Source organism: Miscanthus floridulus, chromosome 11 (assembly GCF_019320115.1).
Source record: "Miscanthus floridulus cultivar M001 chromosome 11, ASM1932011v1, whole genome shotgun sequence".
Lineage (NCBI taxonomy): Eukaryota > Viridiplantae > Streptophyta > Magnoliopsida > Poales > Poaceae > Miscanthus > Miscanthus floridulus.
The window spans coordinates 95869262-95893529 of NC_089590.1; the positions used below are offsets into that span (position 1 = coordinate 95869262).

The window sequence follows — 24268 nt, forward strand, 5'->3', positions numbered from 1 at the left end:
AAAGCAGTTCAAGAGTCAATAGCAGGATATCTTCTAGAAAAAGTGCTAAATCCCAACGGCGAGTTCTACTTTGATCTTAAGGAATAAATGATGTAAATTAAATGTTTATTGATATCGTTATTTTCGAGAACAAGATTATGAAAGTGTTGTATATACACATATATATATATATATATATCTATAATATATATAGTTTCATACTTTATTCGAATATAATAATGCTCAAGATGTGAATTAGATGTAATTATATGCATGCGTGTATTTATATTAGCAACGTAGAATACGTACATAAAAACATATTATATATTAAACAAATACGTGTAACTGAACTGAAAACAAATTAAACAAAAAAAAAAAGAAAAAGAAAAGGAACCGTTAGTCCCGGTTGGGGTTACCAACCGGGACTAAAGGGTGAACCATTAGTCCCGGTTGGTAACCCCAACCGGGACTAAAGGGTGCGCCAGGTTCGCTCGGCTGGAGGTCCTTTAGTCCCGGTTGGTGTTACCAACCGGGACTAAAGGTCCCTCTTTAATCCCGGCTCGATGACCCGGGACTGAAGGTTCCACCTTTAGTCCCGGGATCGTTGTCCCGGCGCGGTAACCGGGACTAAAGACTGTTACCGCCCGGGACAACAGGTCCATTCTGTAGTAGTGTAGACATCTCTTCAGGACCTCTGTCCTCTAATTGAATAGCAGCTGAAAGCTCTCTTCCCATTTGCCATACAATTCTCTTAAAGCAATTTGCCTATCTCTACAAACAGTGTTATAATAAATTATACATTTGTGCTAATCCTGTAAAGTGTCTTGAAGTTCCTTAGGGCCCATAGTTGTTTCCTTCCTATGATGATGTACGACCTTTGAAGCAACCCAAGCACTAGTTGGTGTGGTAGTCTTCCTCCTAGCACTTGATTCACATGTATGCTCATCAATAACCTTTGTCACCTGCAACAAAAAATAATTAATCAAGACAAACAATATAGAAGAAGGACAAAAGAACATTGCCGGTCTAAAGTTATTGAAGGGAAAAAAATAATGGAACGCAAAATGCAAGTTAGTGCCATAACGTTGCACCCATCGGGCTGTGTATGCCCAACAAGATGCCAAGGACAATCTTCTCTGTTGCAATCAACAATGTATCTAGTTGGATCTGTTTTGACAATGTGTAGTTCAAACTCTTTATTTATAGCAAATTGTTTCACAGCCAATCTAAACTCCTTCATGTTAGGATAAACTGTGCCAAAATCCATACTGAGCCGATTTGGATCATGCACCACAGTTCGAGAGAGGACTGTGGTGCGTGATCCAAACCGGCCCAGTATCATCGTTCTGTTAACCGTAGCATTTACTACCTGCATTCCTTGCCTTATCAGCCTCCTCATCCTCAGCCCTAAACCCCAACAGTTCATGCATCACCTCATCATCAACAATCTCAATTCTTCCCTCTTCATCTCGACTTTCCTCAATGCATAGCGTATCTCAATCAACCAGAGGTGTTTGCATCTGCTGTGCAGGAGGTTCTACCAGTGCTAAGCGAAGATCAGGCTCCCCATCGAGCCTAGTACATAAAAAAGGTGGCACAATTATATTACCACCACATCTACACTAGTCGAGTCTCATCTGCACGATTAGGCACAATTACGTTACCACCGCAACAAGAATACGTACCTTTGGATGAGATCTGGCAAGTTCTCCTTCATCCAGCACTCGGAGCAGCGCCGGCGTCGGCCGACAGAGCCGGAACGCCTGGTTGGCTTCGGGAAACGTCCCAGGAGGTGGCCTGTCATCGACCGTCGGCGTCGTTGTCGCAGGCGGCGGCGGTGGCGGTGGCGACGACGGCGGGGAGCCGTTCCCTCTCCTTGCTTGACCTAGCGGCAGCATCTCCGTCTCATCTCTTTCCTGTCCGTGAACGACCATAGATGAAAAGGAAGGTTGTGATAAGGCTGAGGGGCAAAACATGAAGAAAAATATGCCACTTCAAACAATAAATTTAATTTGACAATAAATCCGTCGTAGAGCATTTTAGCGGGTGTATATTATTTGATAATGATAAACTGACAAATCCTGCACGATGGCAAAAGTCGGAAGCCCACTTTTCGTCGTGGCAGAATCGCCATGTTCTCCTTGTACTCGTGACCCTCGCCTGCGCTCTGTTTCGGTGTTTCCTGTCTCTGGTGGCGACGACTGGGCAGCCACCGTTGCCGCCGCCCTACGCCGGGTGCCCAGGTCTTTCATCTTCGGGATCTTCGCCGGCCCGACGGGCACCCATCAGGTACGCGCACCCCTTCTCTTCCGTTCCCGCTGTTTGGAACCGAGCACCCAAACCCAAGCTATTTGTATTCGGATCTGATCTGAATCTCATCCAATTTCAAGTGTATTATGCCTGCAAACCATTTCTCTCTTTTTTTTTTGCAAAAAATATTGGGCGTACAACTGGGTCGCTGATGGAGTTCCTGGATTATTCTCTCTCTGATGCAGGAATGCAGTGGTGGAAATTTGATGAGTTAGTGCTACGGGTCTGATACTCTGATACGATGTCACTGAAACTTCCAATTCCGCAAGGGCTTTCCTTCTTAAGAAGTGTTGGATGGTTTGAGGACCGGAAGGTTGATTCAGCAGCCAAACAACAGTTATCCCCAACATTGAAACTCCAGACAGATAAGGAGGCCTACAGACCTGGCGATTCAGTCACTGTGACTATTGAAATCTGTACCCCAGCTAGTTTGAAGGATGATGCTGGGCAGACAGTATCGGGCGAGGATTCCCCCTCGCTGTTGTTAGATGTGCTCTCCTTTGAACTTAAGGGGATTGAGAAGCTGGATAGCCAATGGTTCTCTGTTCCGAAGCCCTTACCAGGGTCTAAACAAAGGCGAGGTGACAGTCTGATTATCATGTCATTGTGTAAATGAATCATTTTCCTAGCAATCTGTACTCCTATATAACAATGCCTTTTCTCATTCGCCATAAATACTTAATATGTTGATTATCTTTTCACATGTTTGATCTGCATGTGCTAGTCCTGGTAGCCTAAATGTTGTTTAGTCATCAACTCATCATTTATGCCTGTTTTTTATTCAGTGCTTGTTTGCAAAACTTAATTTTTATCTTGCTCTTTGTATTTCATGGTTGGGCATTTGTCCTTTCATCCCTTGAGTTGCCCAAGTCTGTTTATTGTTACATGGAACTAATTGATTATATCCTTTTTTTTAGTTTTCTCATATTCCTCCTTTGTGCCGTGATTGAAACCAGGTGAACATATGTTTCTGGATTGTTCAGCACCATCACTGGTTTCTAAAGTAATAATTGGTGCAGGGCGAACAAAAACGTGTAAGGAATTCCTTGTTTTATTGTTCCTTCTGTTCAGTAGTGGACTTTAAGTTCGATAATGTTATATTCTATATCGCTTGAAACAAATGTTGGCATGATTTCTAAGATCCTGCTGCCCTAATAAATTATTTTATACTTCACTAGTTCTGCTAATTATTTAGATAGCGCTTGTTATTCTCATTGATCCATCTCTTAACATGAACTGAAGATATTTATTTTCCATCATACCTTCATGTAAACCATCAAAAACATGTGAGTCTATCATTTCTATTTGTGAAGCCAAACGCTGTTCTTTCCTGCATTTGTGGGGGTAAAATGTGTAACGTCAGTCACTAAGAGAGACATGGCTGTACCGTGGAGGGGTGTTTGCCACATGCATGTTTATCGAACTGTTATTGAATGTTGGCTTCCTTTTGGCATGTTATCTTAAGTGGACAGTGTATAGTTGCCTTCTCTTTTCATTTAGGTTCCCTTTAGAATGTAGGAAAATTTTCTGTTTGCTATGTTTTTCCAATGAAAATGAACTGATTCCTCTAAAATTCCTTTGTCCCAAAGGACCTGTGTGCTAAATTGCTAGCATAGTTAATAATAAAGACCCAAAGCACTGTCCTATCTATTTTTTACATATCTCCTTGTTTTTAGGCCTTAAAATATGTTCTTATTTCTTTAGTTGGCATTTTAGTGCTGTGTGTATCTGATGTAAATAGTTTTACTAACTTTCTGAGCAGTGTGTGAATTTCAGCACAAACGCTTTGTAAATAACTTAAACTCTGCGAAAACCATTTATGCAGACATTGCACGTGTGGAGCTCCCAAAGATCTTACCGCCATCTTATAGGGGCATCAGCATCCGCTATTTTTATTATGTTAGGACCACATTATTTGGAAGACCAGTTGTACTGGGTAATGGAGACCAATATAAAGGTCTTGTGAATAGTGCAATTCAACTGGTGAGTGTGAAGCTTGTTTTTCTGCTTTTAATTAATTCTGACGAAAATGATACTTTTGGAATATGCATGTTGTATGCTAAAAATATGGATTTGCCGACTTGATGACTGGCATTTAGCAAACTGTATTACTCTTCTATAGACTATTTGAGCTTGTAACTTGCATAGAAGGTCTTGTCAAGATCACTTGTTCAACATCAATAAGGACCTGAAATTTTGTCATGGATAGAAAAAATAAGAAATGACATACAGTGCAAAATGTGAGATAGAGTAAACTAATTGTCCTACAAAACTGTAGGATTGGCACCATATCTCTTTGACTACCTGCTATTTTTGATATAGAATGAGATGCATGCAAACTTACAACAATAGGTCTCGTTTCTGAAATTCTTGTGTCTTTACGGCCAGTGACAAAGCCGCTTTTTATAAGTTTGTGGTTGTGGGGCTATGGGTACCTTTGTAAGCATCATGAACATGCCTTCTAGAGGAACGGGGGAGGTGATGAGAGTTTACATGGATACACCTCATACTCCCACAAAATATGCAATTTTATATGGGCCCAACAAGTATTGTGTGCTGACAGTAAGATATAATAAGCGATAAGCGCCTCCATGTGGTTCTTATGCTGGCCTTAATCTTATGAACTTGTTCATGAATTACCATCACAGCTTAATCACTGTATTGGAAGCCACTTGATTCGACTTCAGTTATTGTTTCTAGCATCATTCAACATTGTACTGAATGTGTTATCTTTCTATCCACGTTTATGTAATACATCTAAGTAACATTTTTCAGAGTAACCGACCAAATTCACTTGTGTTCTGCAGGAAGCTCGAGTCCCATTGCAGATACGTGTTTCCCAGAAAAGCAGCAGCCTACTAAATGAAGAAGGTTAGTCATTATGCCAATTTAAGGTGCTTGCACGTCAAGTATTATCAATTATCATGTTAACGCTCTGTTGGGTTTTAAATGAATGTTATCAATTTAACTATTTGGCTATTAACTACATTGACTTAATCAGATGTTTTAGGGACACTGCCATTCTCGGTGGATCAGCCAGGCATATTTTGGAGGGAAAAAGATGAAGATTCAGAATGGGTTAGTTCTATTTTTCTATGAACAGATCTCAGATTTCATCACTATATTGTCGTACACATTTTGATGCATGAGTTGGCAAAATGTTATTTATTCATCACTTTGAAAAAAATGTTCATATGAACTGGAGCAGTTTTTCATTAAAAGGTATCTTGCATTTAGATGTAGATAGTAAATTAACTAAACCATATGACTGAAAAATACACTTTTTCTGTACTTAATTGCTCTTACTCTATTGCAGAGCAAAGCAAATGATAATGCTGATCTAGAAGAAGGATATGATAGTTCAAAAGATGAAGTTTCATCTGTTTCCTCATACAATCCTTCCAAAGCAAATCCTGAATCCTCCCTGAGGAGCTCGTTGTCAGTGCAGTCTCTGTCATCTCGGCTCTCCACGAGTGAGCCATTTTATAATCAAGTAGAACGACCCAATTTCCCATCATACAGTCCAATTCCTCGATTGTCAGTGTCAGAGATTTCAGATGATCATGACGGAGGTAAAGAACTAAAGCTTAAAGTTGGATACTTAGATTTGATATGCTTTAGAATTTTGGTATTCAACTCATATGGGGAGGGAGGGAGGGAGTATTGTGAACTTGATATCTCCCTCCCTCTGTGTTTTGCCTTCCTGACCTGAAGATTTATGATGTGGAATTGTTTCTCCTTATGCCTTCCTTTTTGAATGCGGTTAGTGTTACCAGCTATCCCTTTTCTATTAGTATGCAAAACTGCAAAGTTTTTCATTTCAGCTTTGTTGAGATTAATGTTTCTATTAGTATATGCAAACCTGTAAAGTTTTATCCCAGCTCTTGTTGAGTGTTCCTTCGCAAATTTGAGCGTGTTTTTTCATGACAGAAAAAATGCCCATGTTAGTAGTGCATCATCCTTTGCTGCAAAGCACTTCTAACTTGTGACAATATGACCTGTACATGGTTCTTTCTCAGAAGGGGGAGAGAGGGCACAACTCTTACTCATATGTTTAAATATTATATTCACTTACATGGAGGGCGTTTAACTAAATAAATGCCACAAACAGGTTTAGTTGCACCTCAAAGGAAGCTAAACATTTTGCTTCCGGTTCCGGACCATCAATCGAATGGGCAGACGATTTCTCCAGATTCTTATCACTCAAAAGATGATATTGGCCTCCCCCTTACGCCAAAAAATGTTGATCCAACTGGATGTAAGCCATCATGCTCCTGTGCTATATGTGTTATATTTCACCAGTCTACTTCATTGTTATCATCCTTTTTTGTTTCTTTACTTGCAGCTGAAGGCTTTACGAGAGGAAGATCTTATAATATAAGAATTGATGACCAAGTTTTGCTTCGTTTTTCACCCAAGAATTCTGACTCAACTTATTACTTTGGTGATATGGTACAAAAATTTGTTTTATTGCAGTTCTTGCTGTGTTTTGTTAGAATTGGTTATCTCAATTCTTTCGTTGCAGATTGGTGGAGCACTTACCTTCTTTCACAGAACTGGAAAACGGAGGTGCCTTGAGGTAAAAGGTTAAGCATGTAAATTTCTGTGAAATGGAATTTCAGATTTATGGTGGGTTGGTAATTTGCAGGTAATGATAACCCTGGAAACATCAGAAACAATTAATCCTCGCGCATTACATCCTTCAAGAAGGGGCTCACCGACAATAACCAAGGTATCTTTTCATGCATTTAGGATTTTGTCTAAGTTTGAACTAAATCCTAATGATTTGGATCCTTTTCTACACAAACCAGTCCTAGTGTTGTGAAGTATTATGATAGCATTTTCTCACATCAGGGCAAGTACCTTTTTGGCTTGAGTAATTATTTAGCTTGGAATTTCTTTACCATTGTTAACATTCCAGCAATATCAGATGTCATGCTCTAGCTTCTATGAAACAAACGTCATTTTTTATGTCAACCTTTTTACTGTTAACTTCATTAGTTGGTTATAGTGGTTCACCCTTCTCTTCTCTTTCGACTTCATGTGCAGCTGCATAGTGAGCATCATGAGGTTGTTGCGGATCTTCACCAGACAAGCTTTCTATTTTCCATTCCCATTGATGGCCCTATGTCATTTTCTACCTCAAAGGTCACTGTACAGTGGTCTCTTCGATTTGAGTTCTTCACAACCCCTGAAGGAACAGACCCAGCTAGGTATGCCTCAGTGTTAACTATTTTGTGTGCTGGGACAGTGTCTTGCTTTCATATCTTTGCTATTATTTTGCATGAATATTTTGATAGGAGTTCGTAACTACTATCATAACTCGTTGTGTTAGAACTATTTTACTTGTTTGACTTGAGTGATCTTATTCACAGTGTGTGTCATCTGGTGCTTGGAATGTGTGAACATATTTCTTGTCTGCTGCTGATAGTTTTGAGTGCATAATTCTGGCTTCTCTCTTTTCCAGGTACGAGCACCCACTCCTTGTTGAGAAAAGGGAGAAGGGCGAATGGGTCCTCCCGGTAACTGTTTACGCGCCTCCATTGCGCAGACGAGCTACTCACGGGAGGAATGATAGATCTGTCTTACCCGGAAATATCTTCAACTCTTAAAGCGCACTGTCGCTTGCAACACCTGAGTGCTGCCTAAGTATAGTTATTTTCAGCTGGAAAGGATATACAGACTATTCTGACTGGTACAATTGCATCAAAAGGGTTTCCTCGCTCTAAATTGTTATAGGATCTGCAATGTGATGCCTATTTTACAAAAAGCACATCAGAAATAGAGAACAAATGGAGTGAGAAACTTGACTTGCACCAAGTGGATTTATTGGACCATTTGTTTCATCGATTTGTGTACCATGAGAGCAGGCATTAGCATTTGGTGTTTAAGATGTATATCACAAAATATAACTGTGACACAAGCGGCACACATCTGCGCCAGGGGCGGATGCAGTACAGGGGCATGGCCCAATATTTTTTTGATAAAAAGAAGATACTTGTATGTATATTATATATGAATGTATATTTGTAATTTGGTCACCATGTGTACATTTGAGCCCATATAGAGGAATACTATTTTCATCTTATATCAGGGCTTCACAATCCCGTAGGTGGGCTGTGAGAAGGCAAGGCACGCACTATGCATTCTAGTCGTCCGAACGCTGTTGCGGTCTTTGAGAATCACGCGCACACGCCTGCATCGGAGATTTCCCATTCTCTCCTCGGTCTTTGCATGCTTAATCTACACTAGAGATCAGCATTTGGAGGGCAGATCCACTGATGTCAGAGTTCAGCACTTGGAGGCAGATCCACGTATGACAAGGAGGTTGGGCATCAGGTGCGAGCGTCTCGTCGTCTCACCATGTCAGGCCAGGCGAGGGCACCAAGATGGGTGCAGTGGAGGCCGAGGCGTCAGCAGCTACAGAGGTCAGTCGACAGGCTCAACAGATTGCGCATTCCGCAACCGACATTCCTTTACACGGGATTCATCATCAAAAGAAGCTTTGCACTACTATGGCATCGATGACACATCTGTGATTCTATTCCATCTCAAAACCTGCTAGTTTACCAACACCATCGCCCCTCCTGTCGTATGGTTAGGATGAATTACATGTCGTCACTCAGTCAGCACTCAGCAGATCGCGTTCGCTTCAGCTAAGCATGAGAAGACACAGCTGGATGTAAAGCAGGCCTGGCGTATCTGCTGCTTGTGTTCAGATGCAAAGAGCTCCTAGGTCTGGCGCAACTGCAGACTCCTTGGCCTTGGCAGGTGCTGCTTCCGCTTGATCTTTCTTCTTTGGTTTCCTCCCTTTCTGGCCTTTCCCTTGCCCGCCTTTGGCCCTGATGGGTTTATATTGAGCACATTTAAAGCAGTTCATTTCACGTCTATGTGTAATCAACTAATAAAAAACAAGGTGCTACCAATACAAAGAACAGATGTAACAATCAGTGTATATGTGATATGTTGTTTTTTATTTATTCAAAGAGAACATATTGCCTACCAGTAGAACATCTCCGTGATGGGGGAAAAAATCTCAGGTATAGCATAGCATATGATAAAAGACAATGTAAACAATGAAGGGTTATACCTTGGAGGCTTTCTTGATGATGATGATGATGATGATGTGGCTAGACTACAAGACGCCTTGTGCTTCCTTGCAGATCCACAGGAGCAACAATCCTTGGTTTTCGACTTCTGTATGACAACAAGAATATATATTTCCCATTTGTTGCTTTCAGGATAACGAAGCCACAAGACACACCAATATTGGCAAGATCATCAGTTAATAATCGCCCACATGACAGTTACCTTCTTAGATTGCACAGCATCTGATTTTTTTGGTTTCTCGACAGTTTCATCTTTGCTGGAACAACTTGCTTCATCCTTATGTTCAATCATGTTGTTCTCCTCTTGCCATTTGATAAGTTCATCTCCTATGAAATAAATTCAAGTTGTGATCATTTTAGAGAGCTGAACCTTAATTAACAAGGATGAGAAAACCAAACAGAAACCAACCCAATAGTCAATGCCCTAGCTTCCCTTAACATCTAGACATACTTCCCAAAATCAGTCTAATATAGCAACTAAAAGAAGTACACGTAGAGACATTTTCTCTGAGATCGACAGAAATTCCATATGATCAGAAATCTATTGTCCATGGGACTACTGTCTCAGATATTAAACCCCTTTGGCCATTACAGACATTCATTGAGCAGAGCAGATGTAGCCCAGCAACAAAACAAGTCCTACCAAATATCTGTTCAAGCTTCTTCTCAATGATAATCTTTGTGATGACCGAAAAATGGTAAATCTGTTAACTAATATGCATGCAACCAGAACAGCTTGTATATAGAAACTGAACTACCTACCAATCATACCCTTTTGACAAATTCATGAGTGAGTGAGGCATACCCAAGATAGAAAGCAAAGAAGTAAATTGTTTGGGATGACTACATATGTCAGCGAATTTCATATTGTAACAACTGCTGAATGTATGTCAGTGGTGCAAATATGCCCTTGAATCATACCACGGATAGGTCTCACTACAATCTGTTCAGCCAAGGAATTTTCTTGCCCCAACCCCCAACATCCGTATTTTGGCAAAAATACTACTGGAACAAGACCATACTCAGACAACTACATTTATAGTGCCTCAGGAGTCAAGATAGTTTGAGATACTTACCATTACATGCATAGTCCATATAAGGGTCTACCTCTACATCATCAGTAGTACTGACTGCAAGTCGCTCCGCTATCATGTACTCAATGGCAGCATCAACATCACCATCCATTTCTCCCAGAACCTGTATGATAATAGCAAATTTCAGACTAGAAGAAAAATGGCTACTAACAAGGAATCTAAAGTAAACATACAACTGAGCTGCAAAAATTGTGATCGATCAAATAGTTCATACATGCTCAGCTATGGCAACGTCAGAACATCCAGTTCCAGCCATGACCAATTTAACTGATGTGTGGTCATAGGTTGATCTGTGTGAAGATTTCTTCACCTCCTTTGCTTTTGTTTGAGTGTTATTGTTTATGTTGGATATATTGGCATCAGTCTGTAACTCAATAACAAAAGGAAATAGGCCAAAGTATAAGTGGCAGTATTGTCAATGTTCCCTCAAGACTATTTTTCAGAGCTCTTCCAGGACACAAACAGAACTGAACCATTTACAAATCACACAACAAAAAACCTTGATGACAACTGGCATTGCAGGACCTTGACATGGATCTTCTCTCAGCCTGACACTGTTGTAGTGCTCACCAAGATGATAAGACCTGTATTGGCATCAAATTAGATTTACGTTACCATCATTCAACATGTACAAACAGTTGAAGGATACTTTAACTTACAAGTGAACCATGTTAGTAGCTTCACGGCCAGAAAAGTTGTTTATGTACCAACGTGGTGAGTTAAGCTGCAAATCAAATGGTAGATCAGAAACGCACAGCTGCTAATTAATACTTGCAATATGCCATCGATGATAACTAGAACTGCAGAGCATCCCAGTGATATTAGAAAAATAATCCATACAAAACATGATATTCTCGACTGCATGAAGTGTGCTACATATAAATCAAATAAACCAAAATTCTATTTCTAGGCTTGCATCGCTAACCCACCATGTGAATGCATATATTTCTTCTTGTCAGCAGAGAAGCGGCTTGCAGCTCCATGTGGCCAGCCCAAGTTCCATCCTTTAGCATAGAGTCACAGTATTCCTCAAACGGAACTTCATCCTCGATAAATGGCTCAAATTCCTCACGGTGTTTCTGCAGATGCGAACAAGAAGGATTAGGAAGCATAGATAGTCCAACGCTTGCATGTACCGCCAGCAATTTAGCATGTTCAATTAAAATCTAAAGCCCTTCTCTAGTTCATGACACCATGGGTACAACTACAGTTCGCCAATTACAAAAGGCTATCCCACATACCACAATGTATTCCACAACCATAGCTCGGTACTTCATGTGCTCTTCCTCATTGCCTTCAAGCTGGTCACCCATAGCCCTGCATACTACATTGAGTAGTCATATAACTCAAAAAGGACGCATAAAGCCAGTCCTACTAAACCTGAAGAAGCAGTTTCCATCTGCCGTCACTTCGACTATCTTCAGCCCAAGGGAGTCCAGGTGCGCCCTTAACTGCGCCATGTCACCCTTCTTCCCGAGCTTCTTCTCCTGCGAGGGAACCGAGACCGAGAAAATGAAGTCAGACACTCCTGTCCCCGGAGAGGATCCAAGCGCGGAGGTTACGGCAATGGAGCACAGCTCGCTACCGCGTCGCGCTTCGGCGGCTTGCGGAGTTTGGTCGCCGCCGCCGCTTTCTTCTTCTTCTGAACCATCGTGCTGCCTTCCGGTGGTGTTCCCTCAGGAATTGCACGGGCGGCGGCCGACGGCGAGGTGGGAGCACAGTTACGGAATTCCGCCGGAGCCTTGGGAGAGATCGGACGGGTGTGCAGGGAGAGATCAGGCTGGGCCTGGACGAGTACGGCTCCGTTACATCGATGGGCTTAACGGGCCCGGTTTCTAGCCCATCACTTTTTGCTAGGCCGTGCGAACCGACGCATGGTCGCGTTCGGAGTTGGGACTTGGGAGTTGGTGCCGCGCACTGCAGCCGTGCTCCTCCGACGTGACGTGACAGTCGCGCTCTCGAATTTTTTTTTTGTTTGGAGGATTCGTGACCTTTTTGAGTTCGTCTTGACCGTCCGATATCGAAACCACACCAAACTACTGTCAAAACTCAAAAGAAAAACACATTTTCAAATTCAAATGCCTTTGAGACGGATATCATGATCGTGTACCGCACCATATTGGAGTTGGAGTACGACGACCAGCCTATTCGCTGGGTCGTATTTGGTTTATAAGTCATGGCTTATTAGTCAACGAACAGTATTTTTTTCTCACACCAAACCAGTCAACGGTATTTTCAGCCATAACTTATAAGTCGAGTTACGTACACCCAACGACGTGTCCTATTCCATCTACTGCCACGTGTCCGACCACAACTTCACGGCCCGACCAATAAAACCCGCCGGGCACCGGCCTTCCCGGCACGTCCAATCCAAAGCAAAGCAACGCAAGTCGTTCGCACCACAACGCGCGTACAGATCCCCTAGTAGGCGACTCGACACGACCCTCGACGTCGCAAGTCTCCGGCGACACGCGGCCATGGTGGGCGGCGTCGGCCGCGGCATCGTCGCGCTGGCCCTGTCCATCCTCATCCTCTGCTTCGCGTCGGCGGAGTCCGCCGCCGAGGCGCCCGGCAGCGACGCGGTGGGCGGCATGGCGCGGACGGAGGCGCAGGTGCGGGCGATGTACGACCAGTGGATGGCGCGGCACGGAAAGGCGGCGTCGAACGCGCTCGGCGAGCACGACCGCCGGTTCCGCGCGTTCTGGGACAACCTCCGGTTCGTGGACGCGCACAACGCCCGCGCCGGCGCGCGCGGGTACCGCCTCGGGATGAACCGCTTCGCCGACCTCACCAACGCCGAGTTCCGCGCCGCGTACCTCAGCGCCGGCGCGCGCAACGCCACCGCCGCCGCCGCCACCACCGGGGAGAGGTACCGCTACGACGGCGTCGAGGCGCTGCCGGAGTTCGTGGACTGGAGGCAGAAGGGCGCCGTCGCTCCCGTCAAGAACCAAGGCCAATGCGGTAAGGATCACATCACATCACCCTAGTAGCTTAGCTTAGCAGTACGTTTCCTTTTTTTTTCTTCTTCTCGATCGATCTTTGCGTTGCATTGCATTGCTTACGGCTCCGAGCGATGCGTTTTGCATGGTGAGCAGGTAGCTGCTGGGCGTTCTCGGCGGTGGGCGCGGTGGAAGGGATCAACCAGATCGTGACCGGCGAGCTGGTGACGCTGTCAGAGCAGGAGCTGGTGGACTGCTCCAAGAACGGGCAGAACGGCGGGTGCAACGGCGGGATGATGTACGACGCGTTCGCCTTCATCGTCGGCAACGGCGGCATCGACACTGACAAGGACTACCCCTACACCGCCCGGGACGGCAAGTGCGACGTCGCCAAGAGGAGCCGCCACGTCGTGTCCATCGACGGCTTCGAGGACGTGCCCCGCAACGACGAGAAGTCGCTGCAGAAGGCCATCGCGCACCAGCCCGTCACCGTCGCCATCGAGGCCGGCGGCCGCGAGTTCCAGCTCTACGAGTCGGTAAGTCAACTAGCTACTGCTGTGCCCTAGGTCAACGTCTTTCTTTTTCTTCCAAACACAGACGACGGCGCAACAACCATGGCTGGCATGCAGGGCGTGTTCACCGGCAGGTGCGGCACGTCGCTCGACCACGGCGTGGTGGCGGTGGGGTACGGCACGGAGGAAGACGGCGGGCGGGACTACTGGCTGGTGCGCAACTCGTGGGGCGCCGACTGGGGCGAGGGCGGCTACATCCGGATGGAGCGCAACGTGGGCGCCCGCGCCGGCAAGTGCGGCATCGCCATGGAGGTGTCCTACCCCGTGAAGAGCGGGGCGAACCCGGACCCGTCCCCCTCGCCGCCGACGCCGACGCCGGTGACCTGCGACCGCCACAGCTCGTGCCCGGCGGGGAGCACCTGCTGCTGCACGTACGGCGTCCGGAACGTGTGCTTCGTCTGGGGTTGCTGCGCCGCCGACGGCGGCACCTGCTGCAAGGACCGCGCCACCTGCTGCCCCGCCGATCACCCCGTCTGCGACGCTCGGACCCGCACCTGCGCCAAGAGCAGGGGCAGCCCGGACACCGTGGAGGCCATGATCCGGTTCCCGGCCACGCGACACGCCGGGTCGCTCATCGCAGAGGAGCTAGTTGATTCGGTTTTCGCGATTTTTTAGTTTAGGCGTTGCTTAGTTAGCCGTTTGGCAGGGCTTCTCTACCAGTTTTAGAGCCGTTTGAAGTCGTTTTTTATCAAACGGAGTAAAGTAAAATAGTTTTACTTATGAAGCCTCTAAAAACATGCTTTCACAGTGATTTGGGGTGGGATGGAGAAAAAAAAATAACTTCTCCTGGCTCCTCCTCCAGGCCCTAAAAACATGTTCTCACATGGAAGCCATTTTGTCAAACGGTTTACCAAAACCGCTTCAGCTCCACCGGTGGAACTGTTCGTGGAGCTGAAGAAAAAAAAAATGGTTTCACTAGTGAAGTGAAGCCCTGCCAAACAGAGCCTTACACGTATTTTGTAAATAAATATACTCTAGGATTTTCTTTTCTACTACTTATTAAGCACTTGTAAAGTACGTTACAATATTTATTTACTATATACGTTACAGTTTTTTCATGTGTGGGGTGGAACATTTGATATGGCTCCAAACAGTGTAACTTCCTCATGCATTTTAAATAATCATCTTGTTCGCTGATGCTGAAATTTAGTTTATGCTGATGATTATGCTAAAATATTGTGAGAAAAAAATACTGTTTAAAAAAAATTCTAAATAAGCTCAAGCGGAGTGAATGATATTTTGAAATATAGTACACTAGTACGCTACATCCCAATTGTACCAATTTGTTCGTACATTTCAAAAAAAAATGTGCACCACAATTGTGCGTCAGCCGTGGCGAGATGTTTTTGGTACGCATCGCAAAGTCTGTGGCTATCTTCCTTTGCTTTGGCACACATCCACATGAACACAACAACAGAAGTGACACATCAAGGGGCCCACAAGTCCACGAGCCCGAGTGACAATCACAGATCGCTATACCCGCTAGTGGGTGGAAAATCCGCAGATTCCTGTCGCTACTTCGGCCACATGGCTGCGGCGGCGTGGCCCGGCGCCGCATCCCCCAACTCGCTGCTACTCTCGCGCTCGCCTCCCCACGCCGCCGCGCTCGCACCTTCGCCGGGGAGCTCCATGCGGAGGCGGCTCCTCCTCGGCGTCGGCACCCCGGCCGTGGCGGCGCTGGCGGCCGCGGCGCCGGCGGCGGTGCTGCAGGACGGGGCGATCACGGTGCTCATCACTGCCGGCGCCTACTCTCTTGTGCGCGTCTTCGACGAGCTCACCGAGAGTCGGCTCATCGAAAAGGTTGAGACTTTCACTCGCTAATCTGCCCCGTTCTTATCTGAAAAATCAAACCTTTAGCTTTGCCTAGCTGTCGTGTGTCGTGGCTCAATTGTGGGGTGTCATTTTGGTTTTTTTACTAGATAGTAGAGAAATATGATCTGACAGCATTTCAGCAAAAGGGTCCGTACAAGTAGGTCGAGGTTTTGATCGGTGAAAGAAACATAGATGCCATCACCTTTGCTTATGTTCACTGTTGCTGGCTTCTGATTCATATCATGAATAAAGGCAGAGTTTGAGCAGGAAGGTTGTGCACGTGCTATCCGGCGTCCTGTTCATGTCATCTTGGCCACTGTTCAGGTATTCCCTGTCCCTGGCATGCATAAAGACTCATAACCTTTCACACTCCAAAGCCACCACATGAGGCATGAAGCCAAAGCATGCTCTACTTCTACTTGCAGCAATTCGACAGAAGCACGGTATTTTGCTGCAGTCGTTCCATTCTTGAACTCCATAAGGCTTCTGACATATGGACTCCGGCTCTACACTGATGAAGCGCTAGTAAAAATCAGTGACACGTGAAGGAAAACCAGAGTAAATCCTATTGACTGAAAATTCGTATGATTCTTTAGCTTGCTGCTCTCACAATAACGACTTTGCTTCTTTACAGGGAATTGCTGAGAGGTCCACTCTATTATGTGTTGGTGCTGTTGTTCAGTGTTTTAAGGGATTGTATCCTTGTCGATGATGAATGGTGGCGATGGTATTCCCCCGCATCTAGCATAATGTTTTTTTTTATAGAAATCATTGCACTTGATTGTTTATGCCATAAGTGATCTATATCTGTTGGGCCATGACTTGGCAGGTTTCGCTGACATTGTTGGGAGAAGGTATGGCTCAGTGAAGCTTCCATTCAATGAGAAGAAGGGTTGGTCCGGGAGCATCTCTATGTTCATTTCTGGTTTCCTGCTGTCCGTGACGTAGGTTATTGCTTCATATATGCATTGCTGATTCTTTTGATGTGTATTGAGAGTTTTTCTTTCCCTACTTATGTACCGATACATTTCATTGCAGGATGATGTTCTACTTCTCAAGCCTTGGTTACATCCATGTTATCTGGGAGGAGGCGCTCGGTAAGATGGCGCTTGTTGCACTGGCAGCAACAGTAGTGGAGTGCATTCCTGTGACTGAAGTTGTAGATGACAATATATCTGTTCCTTTGGCCACCATGCTGGTAGTTTTTCTCTTGTTTAGCTCCAACGCACAATGATTAATTAAATACTACTAATAGATTATTTGAACTTTCCCGCAATGCCTCCAACTCTCCAAGTTTCCCCCCTTCTTGCTTCATCATGTGATGAGTTCTTCGGTGATGAGTTGTGATTGCTTCCAATGTGATCTCTAGTATTTGGTGGCGATGGCCTAATAATATCCCCCCTTTTTGGTGGCTCCCGGCCTTGGCTGTTTTGGTGGAAAAGTATGATTAGCTTGTCCGGAGTGAAACTCTCACTCCCAGATGTTCAGTGATGTGCTTGGCTTCACCTGATGCTGATGGTGTACAGTGTACTCCATAGTCCATACTCCATACAGTACACTCCCGTTGCCCTTTTGATCTGTGATTGGGTGGAGAGGAACGTGGAGCTTGTGTGTTGTGTGGCTGCATCTGCAATATCTTATACGGCTGATTTGTCCTCTGCAGAAATTAAGATTGTGTCTCAGCTTGTCAGTTTTCCTAGGGGCTATTTATATTATATTATGAGTTATGTGTTAAATGTTAATACACTGAAGAACTCGTCTTAGAACTAGTAACTATTTTATGGAGTGGGTTTGCTGTGATTAGCCTAAACTACTCGAGTCGATCTTTGCATCCTAGTGATCTTAAATGAGAGATACTACAAGTCTACAAGGTACACAAGCCTGAGTGCATGCATATCTAGCCTCGTAAGATTTGCATTTTAGCAATGTGCAGCTGCTTAAGAAGGGGGCCCCATCATTTTAAGAAATCTGTTATTTTCTCGGTAACAAGTCACTCTGGGCGCCCGGTTAACCGAAACCGATCGGTTCGGTTCTTCGGTTATTCAGCAAATTCGGTTACCTGAGAAGAAGGAACCGATCGGTTACTTAGAAAATGCGGAACCGAGGAATTTCGGTTTCGAGTAATTCGGTTCGGTTTTGGTTCTAACCGAGGGAACCAAAAATTTCATAATCCAATAAACAACCCATTCAATTGCAAATTTCGGCAGCATTTTGATGTAGTCAAGTTATCAACTACAAATCCCCACAAGAAATCAGTCACAAATACCGTCAGATCTTTAACACTTACATTGTAGGACGCAATTGATGTAGCCGTTGTGGAGAAGATCACAAGAAGTGGCGGGCGACGGCGGCTTAGGGCTGCGGCGTGCGCCTGCGCGTGCGCTGGTGCGCGGCTGTCGGCTGCAGGCCTGCAGCGTGCCAGCGTCCAGCCTACGCCTGCGCGGCTGGCAGTGGCGGCTGGCAGATGGTGCCTGCACGGCTCGCCATGTCGGGCTCGGGGAGGGAGCGGAGGGCCGGAGCCGGAGGGGAGGGGTCGCGGACTCGGGGTCAGGAGCGCCGGAGCGAAAGGCGGATGCGGATCGGCGCCAGGCGGAGGAGGGTTTACCTCTGTTTGGGTTGGGCTGTATGAGTGTATTCTATGGCCTTGACATGGTTCGGTTATTTCAGGTCAATTCGGTTAACCGAGGGCTAGAACCAAATTAACCGTAATAATTTCGGTTCCTAGGTACCTGGAACCGTACCAGGGACCGGGTTACTTCGGTTTCGGTTCTCAGTTCTCGGTTTTTTGTGCCCAGGGTTAGTAACAAGCTACAAATTAATATTGTTTAGGAGAGAATTCGATGGCATTCACAAAATAATCCCCTTCATTTGGACAACACGGCATATATTTGTTCAGCAGCTGACTATATTCTTTATCAATTCTTATTGATGTAAACAATGTAAATAAACAAATTCCATTCCAGTTTTTCAATCCAAGTGGGCTATTTCCTGTATAAATCATAATTGCCGAACATGCAAATCCAAACAACGTGGAAAACCACTTCTGAAGGGTTTCAAAAAATAGGTTAAAAAAACATAAGCCATTTTTTTACATGCTCGTATTTGCAACTACCAATAAAAACAACAAAAAAGGAATTAACTTGGAGTAATTGCTCATTATAAGCCAACACATGGGGTATCGTGGCAGCTATGGTAAGTTCATGTACAATGACACCGGAGCGGGATTGATGCGCCATCAGGCTTCCGCTTCTCTCTGATGATTGCCTCCTGAATCGTTGGCAGTTTCTGATGAATCTTCTTCCATATGTGAGTCACAGCACCATCAATAGAGGTAGAGCCCCTGCTGATTGAGTAACTGGTGTCATACTCAAAGATAGGTTGGACACGAGCCAGGTTTCTTCGGAACTCATCCTTCTGTTGCTTGGAAATATCCCTCAAGTAGCTTGTTAGCCATTTCGGTCTCATAGCGTTACTAACTGACACAAAAATGGAGAATTCTGTGTAGTCTATTATCCCTTCGAAAGGGAGCTCGACCTCATCGCTAACAATGACTGGTATGCAAAGACTGGCAATAGCATCAAAGAGGCGACATGAAGTTGGGGTGTCACCAGCTGGGTGCAAGCAAAATTCCGATGTCCGCATCCCTTTTATTGATTGTTCACGTCCGGTGGCATTAGGGAAGCCTTCTTCCATGATAACATCAGGCTCATTACCTAGCAAATCCCATAATTTTTCTCGCGCTAAACCACCCTGAAAGAAGAAAATTGTATATTCAAAAGCATGAAGCCAATGTTAAAGTTAGAAATTTCATCTAGATATCAAAACCACAATGTTTAATGTCTTAGTCTGATTGCGTAACCATGCATTGTCTATTTTGTTATTACTGGTCAAAAGTGAACACCAATCTCTTGAAACAATCATATGTGAAAACCAATAATTATGTACACTGTAGAAACTTTTCACAATGAACAAGATCGACTATCCTAGTAGAATGCTAGAGAAAGCAGCTACATAGAGCTCATTTCTGAAGATCATTATCTGGCACAGCAAACTGTAAGGTCATTAGGTTGGAAGCATGTTGCTCAAAATGATAGCTAACAAAAGCCTCAAAGAAATTTTATAAGTAAAATGCATCTAGCATTGTATGTTTGTTCCTCTCACTTTCAGTAGCTCAACTTCAGATATTTGAAAGCTGGTAAACATAAAAACAGTGCAAGTTTATATTTTCCACAACAAGAAAATACCCAGATGTACTGGTTGTAACATTTTTCATGACTTGTGAAATGCTTGGGAATAGTTTTGTCAAACTTATTAGAATCCAGAGTACTGATAAAGGATAACAAACAGGCCAAGTCCTGAATACAATGATAAAAAGCACAAACCCGATGCCTATGCTTCGCACCCTTGAAGTAGAGAAGGGTGGGACGATCTTTATTCTCTGATAAGAGGAGTGTCGGAAGCAAATGCGTGTAAGGCACAATAACATCCTTAAGCAATGACACTTGAGTGTGCTGTATCATACGAGACGAGTTTCTGCTTGCAGGCTTTGAATCAAGTTTATACCATCCTCCAAAATCAACCACCAAAAGAATTGCAGGAGCAATCTCGGCACGAACGTGCCACATAGCCACAGGGTCTGTCAAAGAATGCTTCAGTAGTTAACATAACCTGAGCACGCAAAAGAACAATAAGCTGGTACGCTGATAAATCTTCAGCAACACATAAATAAACAGAACACATCATATTAAAGCAAATTTGCAATTTTGCAGGAAAAACCTCAGTCAACCATGGAAACAGTTGCATTAACATAACTGTTAAGTTTTGCATGTATGCACAGCTACAGACAAGGCAAGTTATAAACACAATATAGAACTGACGCTGAGAAAGCATACAGGATTATTTGGAACCTTCACCAGCTTGCAATCGAAGGTCCAAAATTGCTGATAACATCTGGATTACCTGTCAGGACGAAGATGTGGTCGCGGCCGCTGGACCTGCGCCACGCAGGGTGGGAGGTGACGCGGTCGACGACCTCCCGCTGCCGCCGGTAGTCTTCGTTGCCGTCCTTCTTGCGGAAGGCGCCTTTGGTTCCCCACCCGAGCTCCATCTCCGCGGACAGCGTGGCGAAAAAGGGGACGAAGACGACATCGGCTTCCCTCCAGTCCGCGACGACCCTCACGGCGGCCGTCGCCGTCGCCGCCTCGCGGAGGGAGGCGAGGAGCCAGTACTCGGCGCTGTACTGCTTGATGATGGGGTTCACGGGGTATGGCGGGTGGTCGTGCGGGGGCGGGTGGTCCGGGTCGGACGAGGCCTGGATGCGGGAGTCCGCGGCGCGGAGGGACCAGTAGCGGTCGAGCAGGCCGTAGTTGAGCGCGCGGGGAAGGTCCGCGACGTAGACCCTGAGACGGCGATCGGGTTCGAAAGCATGCCGCGAGCTGAGGACCGGCGGGGTGGTAGGCCGCAAGAGGAAGAAGGAGAGGGAGACGAGGAGCAGGAGGACGGGGACGGCCAGGACGGGGAGCCGCTTCATGGCCGCCGCCGGTCAAATCTCGGAGACCGGAGGAGGTAGACGCACAGCCGCATCGTCCTCCATTTCCTCGCGGCGCTTCGGACGGTCCAAAGTGGGCCCAATTTTCTTTCTCCTCCTATTCTTCTCAGCCCATGGGCCATCCTCAACTGTCTGGCCCATGTTCAATTGCCACGGCCCATGGACTCAGAAGTCGCGCGTCGCGCCAGTGGCCAGTGGGAGGTGCCGCCGTGGCAGCGCCATCCTGCTCGGACCGCTCAAGGCGGCAGCGGCGCAGCGCCGCCACCTGGCCGTAGGCACCTCGAGCCACGTACTGCTGCGCGCCGTCGTCGTCTTCCCGTGCACCGTCCCTGAGATTGCAGTATCAATCAGCAATGTCGTTCTGCGCGACAGGTTCGTAGCAAGCACAGAAGGAGGCGCGACAATGGAAGTCATCGCATCCCTCCTCCTCCTCCTCCCAGTCGTCGCCTGCGCGGCGGTACTCCTCCTGTTACTCTCCGTCCAGAAGCCGTCCAGAGCCGCCAAAGCCAGCGGCGTCCACCACCCGCTGCCACCGTCCCCGCCGGCCGTCCCGATCGTGGGCCCGCTCCTCTGGCTCGTGCTTGCGCGCAACCGCCTCGAGCCGGCCATCCGGGAGCTGCACCGCCGGCACGGCCCCGTCCTCGCGCTGCGCTTCCTCTCCCCGCGCCCCGCCATCTTCGTTTCCGGGCGGGGCGTCACCCACCGCGCGCTCGTCCAGCGCGGGACCGCACTCGCTAGCCGGCCGCCGGCCATCGCGCCCTTCCGCGTGCTCAACAGCTGCCAGAGCACCGTCACCTCCGCGCCATACGGCCCGCTCTGGCCCTCGCTGCGGCGGAACCTCACCTCCGGCATCCTCAGTCCGTCGCGGGTCCCGCTGTTCGCGCCGGCGCGGCGGCGGGCTCTGGCGGCCCTGGTTTCCGACCTCGGGCGCCGGAGCAAAGACGGTCGTCGTGGAGTGCCTCCAGTTCGCCGTGTTCTCGCTGCTCACCCACATGTGCTTCGGCCGGAGGCTGCACGGCCGCCGCGTCGCGGAGATCGAGGCCGTGCAGAGGTAGCTCTTCGCGTCGTATATCGGCTTCCAGGTGCTCGCCTTCTGCCCGGCCGTCACCAAGCTGGTGTTCTGCCGGCGGTGGAAGAAGGTGCTCTCCATCCGGCGGAGGCATGAGGAGCTGTTTCTGCCACTGATCAGAGCAAGAAGAGATCGACGTGCCGGCAGCATGCCTAGTAGTTAGAATGGCGACGAACACGAGAGCCTGTCGTACTGTTACGTCGACACGCTGCTCGCCCACCGGCTGCCCAAGGAGGAAGGCGAGCGCGCGCTCACCGACGCCGAGATGGTGAGCCTCTGCACGGAGTTCCTCACCGCGAGCGTCGACACGACGGTGACCGCGCTCCAGTGGATCATGGCGAACCTGGTGAGGCAGCCGGAGATGCAGTCGAAGCTCCTTGGCGAAATCAACGCGGTGGTCACGGCCACCGACGAGAGTGGCGTCGCCGAGGAGGACCTGAAGCGCATGCCGTACCTGAAGGCGGTGGTGATGGAAGGGCTCCGCCGCCACCCGCCGGCGCACTTCCTCCTGTCGCACGCGGCGGTGGAGGAGACGTCGCTGGACGGGCACCGCGTGCCGGCCGCCACGTCGGTGAACTTCTCGGTGGCCGACGTCTCGATGGACGAGACCGTCTGGGACCGCCCGGAGGAGTTCAGGCCGGAGAGGTTCGTCAACGGCGGGGAAGGCGTCGGCGTGGACCTTTCGGGGAGCCGTGAGATCAAGATGATGCCATTCGGCGTCGGCAGGAGGATCTGCCCAGGCCTGGGCCTCGCGATGCTGAACCTCGAGTACTTCGTGGCGAACCTGGTGCTCGAGTTTGAGTGGGGGACGGTGACCAGTGTCGGCGTGGATCTCGCCGAGAGGCCGGAGTTCACCGTGACCATGGAGCGCCCGTTGCGCGCGCGGGTAACCCCGAGGGCGAGGAGACGCGCTGCCGTTTCGATTTGATCGCATTTGCATACAGTGGTTTGGTGACGTATACAGTTTAGGCCTGGTACAACTCACCTCAGCAAAAGCATCTCTACCGATGAAGTTTCGTGAACCGTTATCTTCTCGTGTTACACCAACACTAAGATAGTCTATTCATAATACCTAATGTTTTGGCCCAGCGTTGCGTTTACGGGGTAAACGCTCAATTAAACTTTGACCTCAATTAAACACATGTCAATCACTGAACTGATGAATTGGATTGTGGATTTATTTTAGGGTTAAGATTGAATGTGTACTGCTCCTTAGTCCTTAGGATGCGTTGATCTGTTGGTCCTTACTATGCTACTTTTGTTCTTGGATTGGGATTAGGATGTCGACTTTCGAAGCTGCAGCTGCTGCTGGTACTGCAGCACCGGCTCCAGAAGCCGCCGATGTTGCCAACCACCTAAAGAGGAAATCATCTGATATAGGCTGGGAGTGGGGGCTAATCTGTGATCACTGTTATTACTTCAAGTTGTGTTATTAGTACTGATTTTGCTCTCAGAATCACAAAAATAAAAAAACCAAAAACGTTTAATCTCGTTTAAACTTCCAAAACTCTAAACTTTAGGCTAGCGCATGCCTAGCGTCTAGCGTTTTTTAAAACATTGATAATACCACAACTTTTTTTCTTTTTTTTCCTTTTTACTTGTCTCGTATTTCTCCTTTCCTTTCTTATTCGCTCTCTCGGCCCCGGTCGGCGGTCACCAGCGACCGCTTGGACCTCCGCCCGCCCCGCCACGGCAACCTTGGCCTTGACAACCCAAGCGCCACACGCTCACTCTAGACGGTTAATCGAAACCGATCGGTTCGGTTCTTCGTTTATTCAACAAATTATGTTACCTGAGAAGAAGAAACCGATCGGTTACTTAGAAAACATGGAACCG

General features: G+C 46.9%; 4 protein-coding genes and 2 pseudogenes across 5 annotated transcripts; 4 read left to right on the forward strand and 2 right to left on the reverse strand.

Moving 5' to 3' along the window:
* The first annotated feature begins 2072 nt into the window (after positions 1-2072).
* LOC136492735 (uncharacterized) lies at positions 2073-8276 on the forward strand. 2 transcript variants are annotated; one of them, XM_066488736.1, is made up of 13 exons: positions 2073-2268; positions 2475-2870; positions 3246-3323; positions 4115-4272; positions 5097-5160; positions 5300-5367; positions 5606-5861; positions 6401-6547; positions 6635-6741; positions 6815-6868; positions 6938-7021; positions 7339-7502; positions 7757-8276. In XM_066488736.1, exons 2-13 carry the CDS (start codon positions 2531-2533, stop codon positions 7899-7901), a joined length of 1665 nt encoding a protein of 554 aa, XP_066344833.1. In that variant the 5' UTR covers positions 2073-2268; positions 2475-2530; the 3' UTR covers positions 7902-8276. The 2 variants fall into 2 exon arrangements, with proteins under 2 accessions (XP_066344833.1, XP_066344832.1); XM_066488735.1 differs by having other exon boundaries at positions 5291-5367; positions 7757-8275.
* Positions 8277-8793: 517 nt separating this feature from the next.
* Positions 8794-12308, reverse strand: LOC136492736 (OVARIAN TUMOR DOMAIN-containing deubiquitinating enzyme 7-like). Its single transcript, XM_066488737.1, has 11 exons — positions 12078-12308; positions 11873-11979; positions 11734-11809; positions 11422-11571; positions 11152-11216; positions 10992-11076; positions 10707-10856; positions 10475-10595; positions 9601-9725; positions 9380-9486; positions 8794-9131 (listed from the first exon to the last, which is right to left on the reverse strand). Exons 1-11 carry the CDS (start codon positions 12141-12143, stop codon positions 9005-9007), a joined length of 1179 nt encoding a protein of 392 aa, XP_066344834.1. The 5' UTR covers positions 12144-12308; the 3' UTR covers positions 8794-9004.
* An 805-nt stretch (positions 12309-13113) lies between these two features.
* LOC136492494 (cysteine protease 1-like) lies at positions 13114-14618 on the forward strand. Its single transcript, XM_066488494.1, has 3 exons — positions 13114-13453; positions 13588-13967; positions 14061-14618. Exons 1-3 carry the CDS (start codon positions 13114-13116, stop codon positions 14616-14618), a joined length of 1278 nt encoding a protein of 425 aa, XP_066344591.1.
* An 891-nt stretch (positions 14619-15509) lies between these two features.
* Positions 15510-17129, forward strand: LOC136494053 (probable phytol kinase, chloroplastic; annotated as a pseudogene).
* A 1672-nt stretch (positions 17130-18801) lies between these two features.
* LOC136494054 (probable arabinosyltransferase ARAD1) lies at positions 18802-21391 on the reverse strand. Its single transcript, XM_066490194.1, has 3 exons — positions 20775-21391; positions 20198-20451; positions 18802-19565 (listed from the first exon to the last, which is right to left on the reverse strand). Exons 1-3 carry the CDS (start codon positions 21343-21345, stop codon positions 19014-19016), a joined length of 1377 nt encoding a protein of 458 aa, XP_066346291.1. The 5' UTR covers positions 21346-21391; the 3' UTR covers positions 18802-19013.
* Positions 21392-21766: 375 nt separating this feature from the next.
* LOC136491248 (cytochrome P450 89A2-like) lies at positions 21767-23360 on the forward strand (annotated as a pseudogene).
* The last annotated feature ends 908 nt before the right edge of the window (positions 23361-24268 follow it).

Excerpts from the sequence above, each read along its gene's own strand:
- LOC136492735 (XM_066488735.1), top strand. The coding sequence starts at position 2,531 with ATGTCACTGAAACTTCCAATTCCGCAAGGGCTTTCCTTCTTAAGAAGT. Across the intron at positions 5,862-6,400 it reads TTCAGATGATCATGACGGAG|GTTTAGTTGCACCTCAAAGG; the intron begins GTAAAGAACTAA and ends TGCCACAAACAG. Across the intron at positions 7,503-7,756 it reads GAAGGAACAGACCCAGCTAG|GTACGAGCACCCACTCCTTG; the intron begins GTATGCCTCAGT and ends TCTCTTTTCCAG.
- LOC136492494 (XM_066488494.1), top strand. The coding sequence starts at position 13,114 with ATGTACGACCAGTGGATGGCGCGGCACGGAAAGGCGGCGTCGAACGCG. Across the intron at positions 13,454-13,587 it reads CAAGAACCAAGGCCAATGCG|GTAGCTGCTGGGCGTTCTCG; the intron begins GTAAGGATCACA and ends CATGGTGAGCAG. Across the intron at positions 13,968-14,060 it reads AGTTCCAGCTCTACGAGTCG|GGCGTGTTCACCGGCAGGTG; the intron begins GTAAGTCAACTA and ends GCTGGCATGCAG.
- LOC136494054 (XM_066490194.1), bottom strand. The coding sequence starts at position 21,345 with ATGAAGCGGCTCCCCGTCCTGGCCGTCCCCGTCCTCCTGCTCCTCGTC. Across the intron at positions 20,452-20,774 it reads CCACATCTTCGTCCTGACAG|ACCCTGTGGCTATGTGGCAC; the intron begins GTAATCCAGATG and ends ATTCTTTGACAG. Across the intron at positions 19,566-20,197 it reads GTGCGAAGCATAGGCATCGG|GGTGGTTTAGCGCGAGAAAA; the intron begins GTTTGTGCTTTT and ends TTCTTCTTTCAG.
- LOC136492736 (XM_066488737.1), bottom strand. The coding sequence starts at position 12,143 with ATGGTTCAGAAGAAGAAGAAAGCGGCGGCGGCGACCAAACTCCGCAAG. Across the intron at positions 10,857-10,991 it reads CAATGCCAGTTGTCATCAAG|ACTGATGCCAATATATCCAA; the intron begins GTTTTTTGTTGT and ends ATTGAGTTACAG. Across the intron at positions 9,132-9,379 it reads TCATCAAGAAAGCCTCCAAG|GGCCAAAGGCGGGCAAGGGA; the intron begins GTATAACCCTTC and ends TAAACCCATCAG.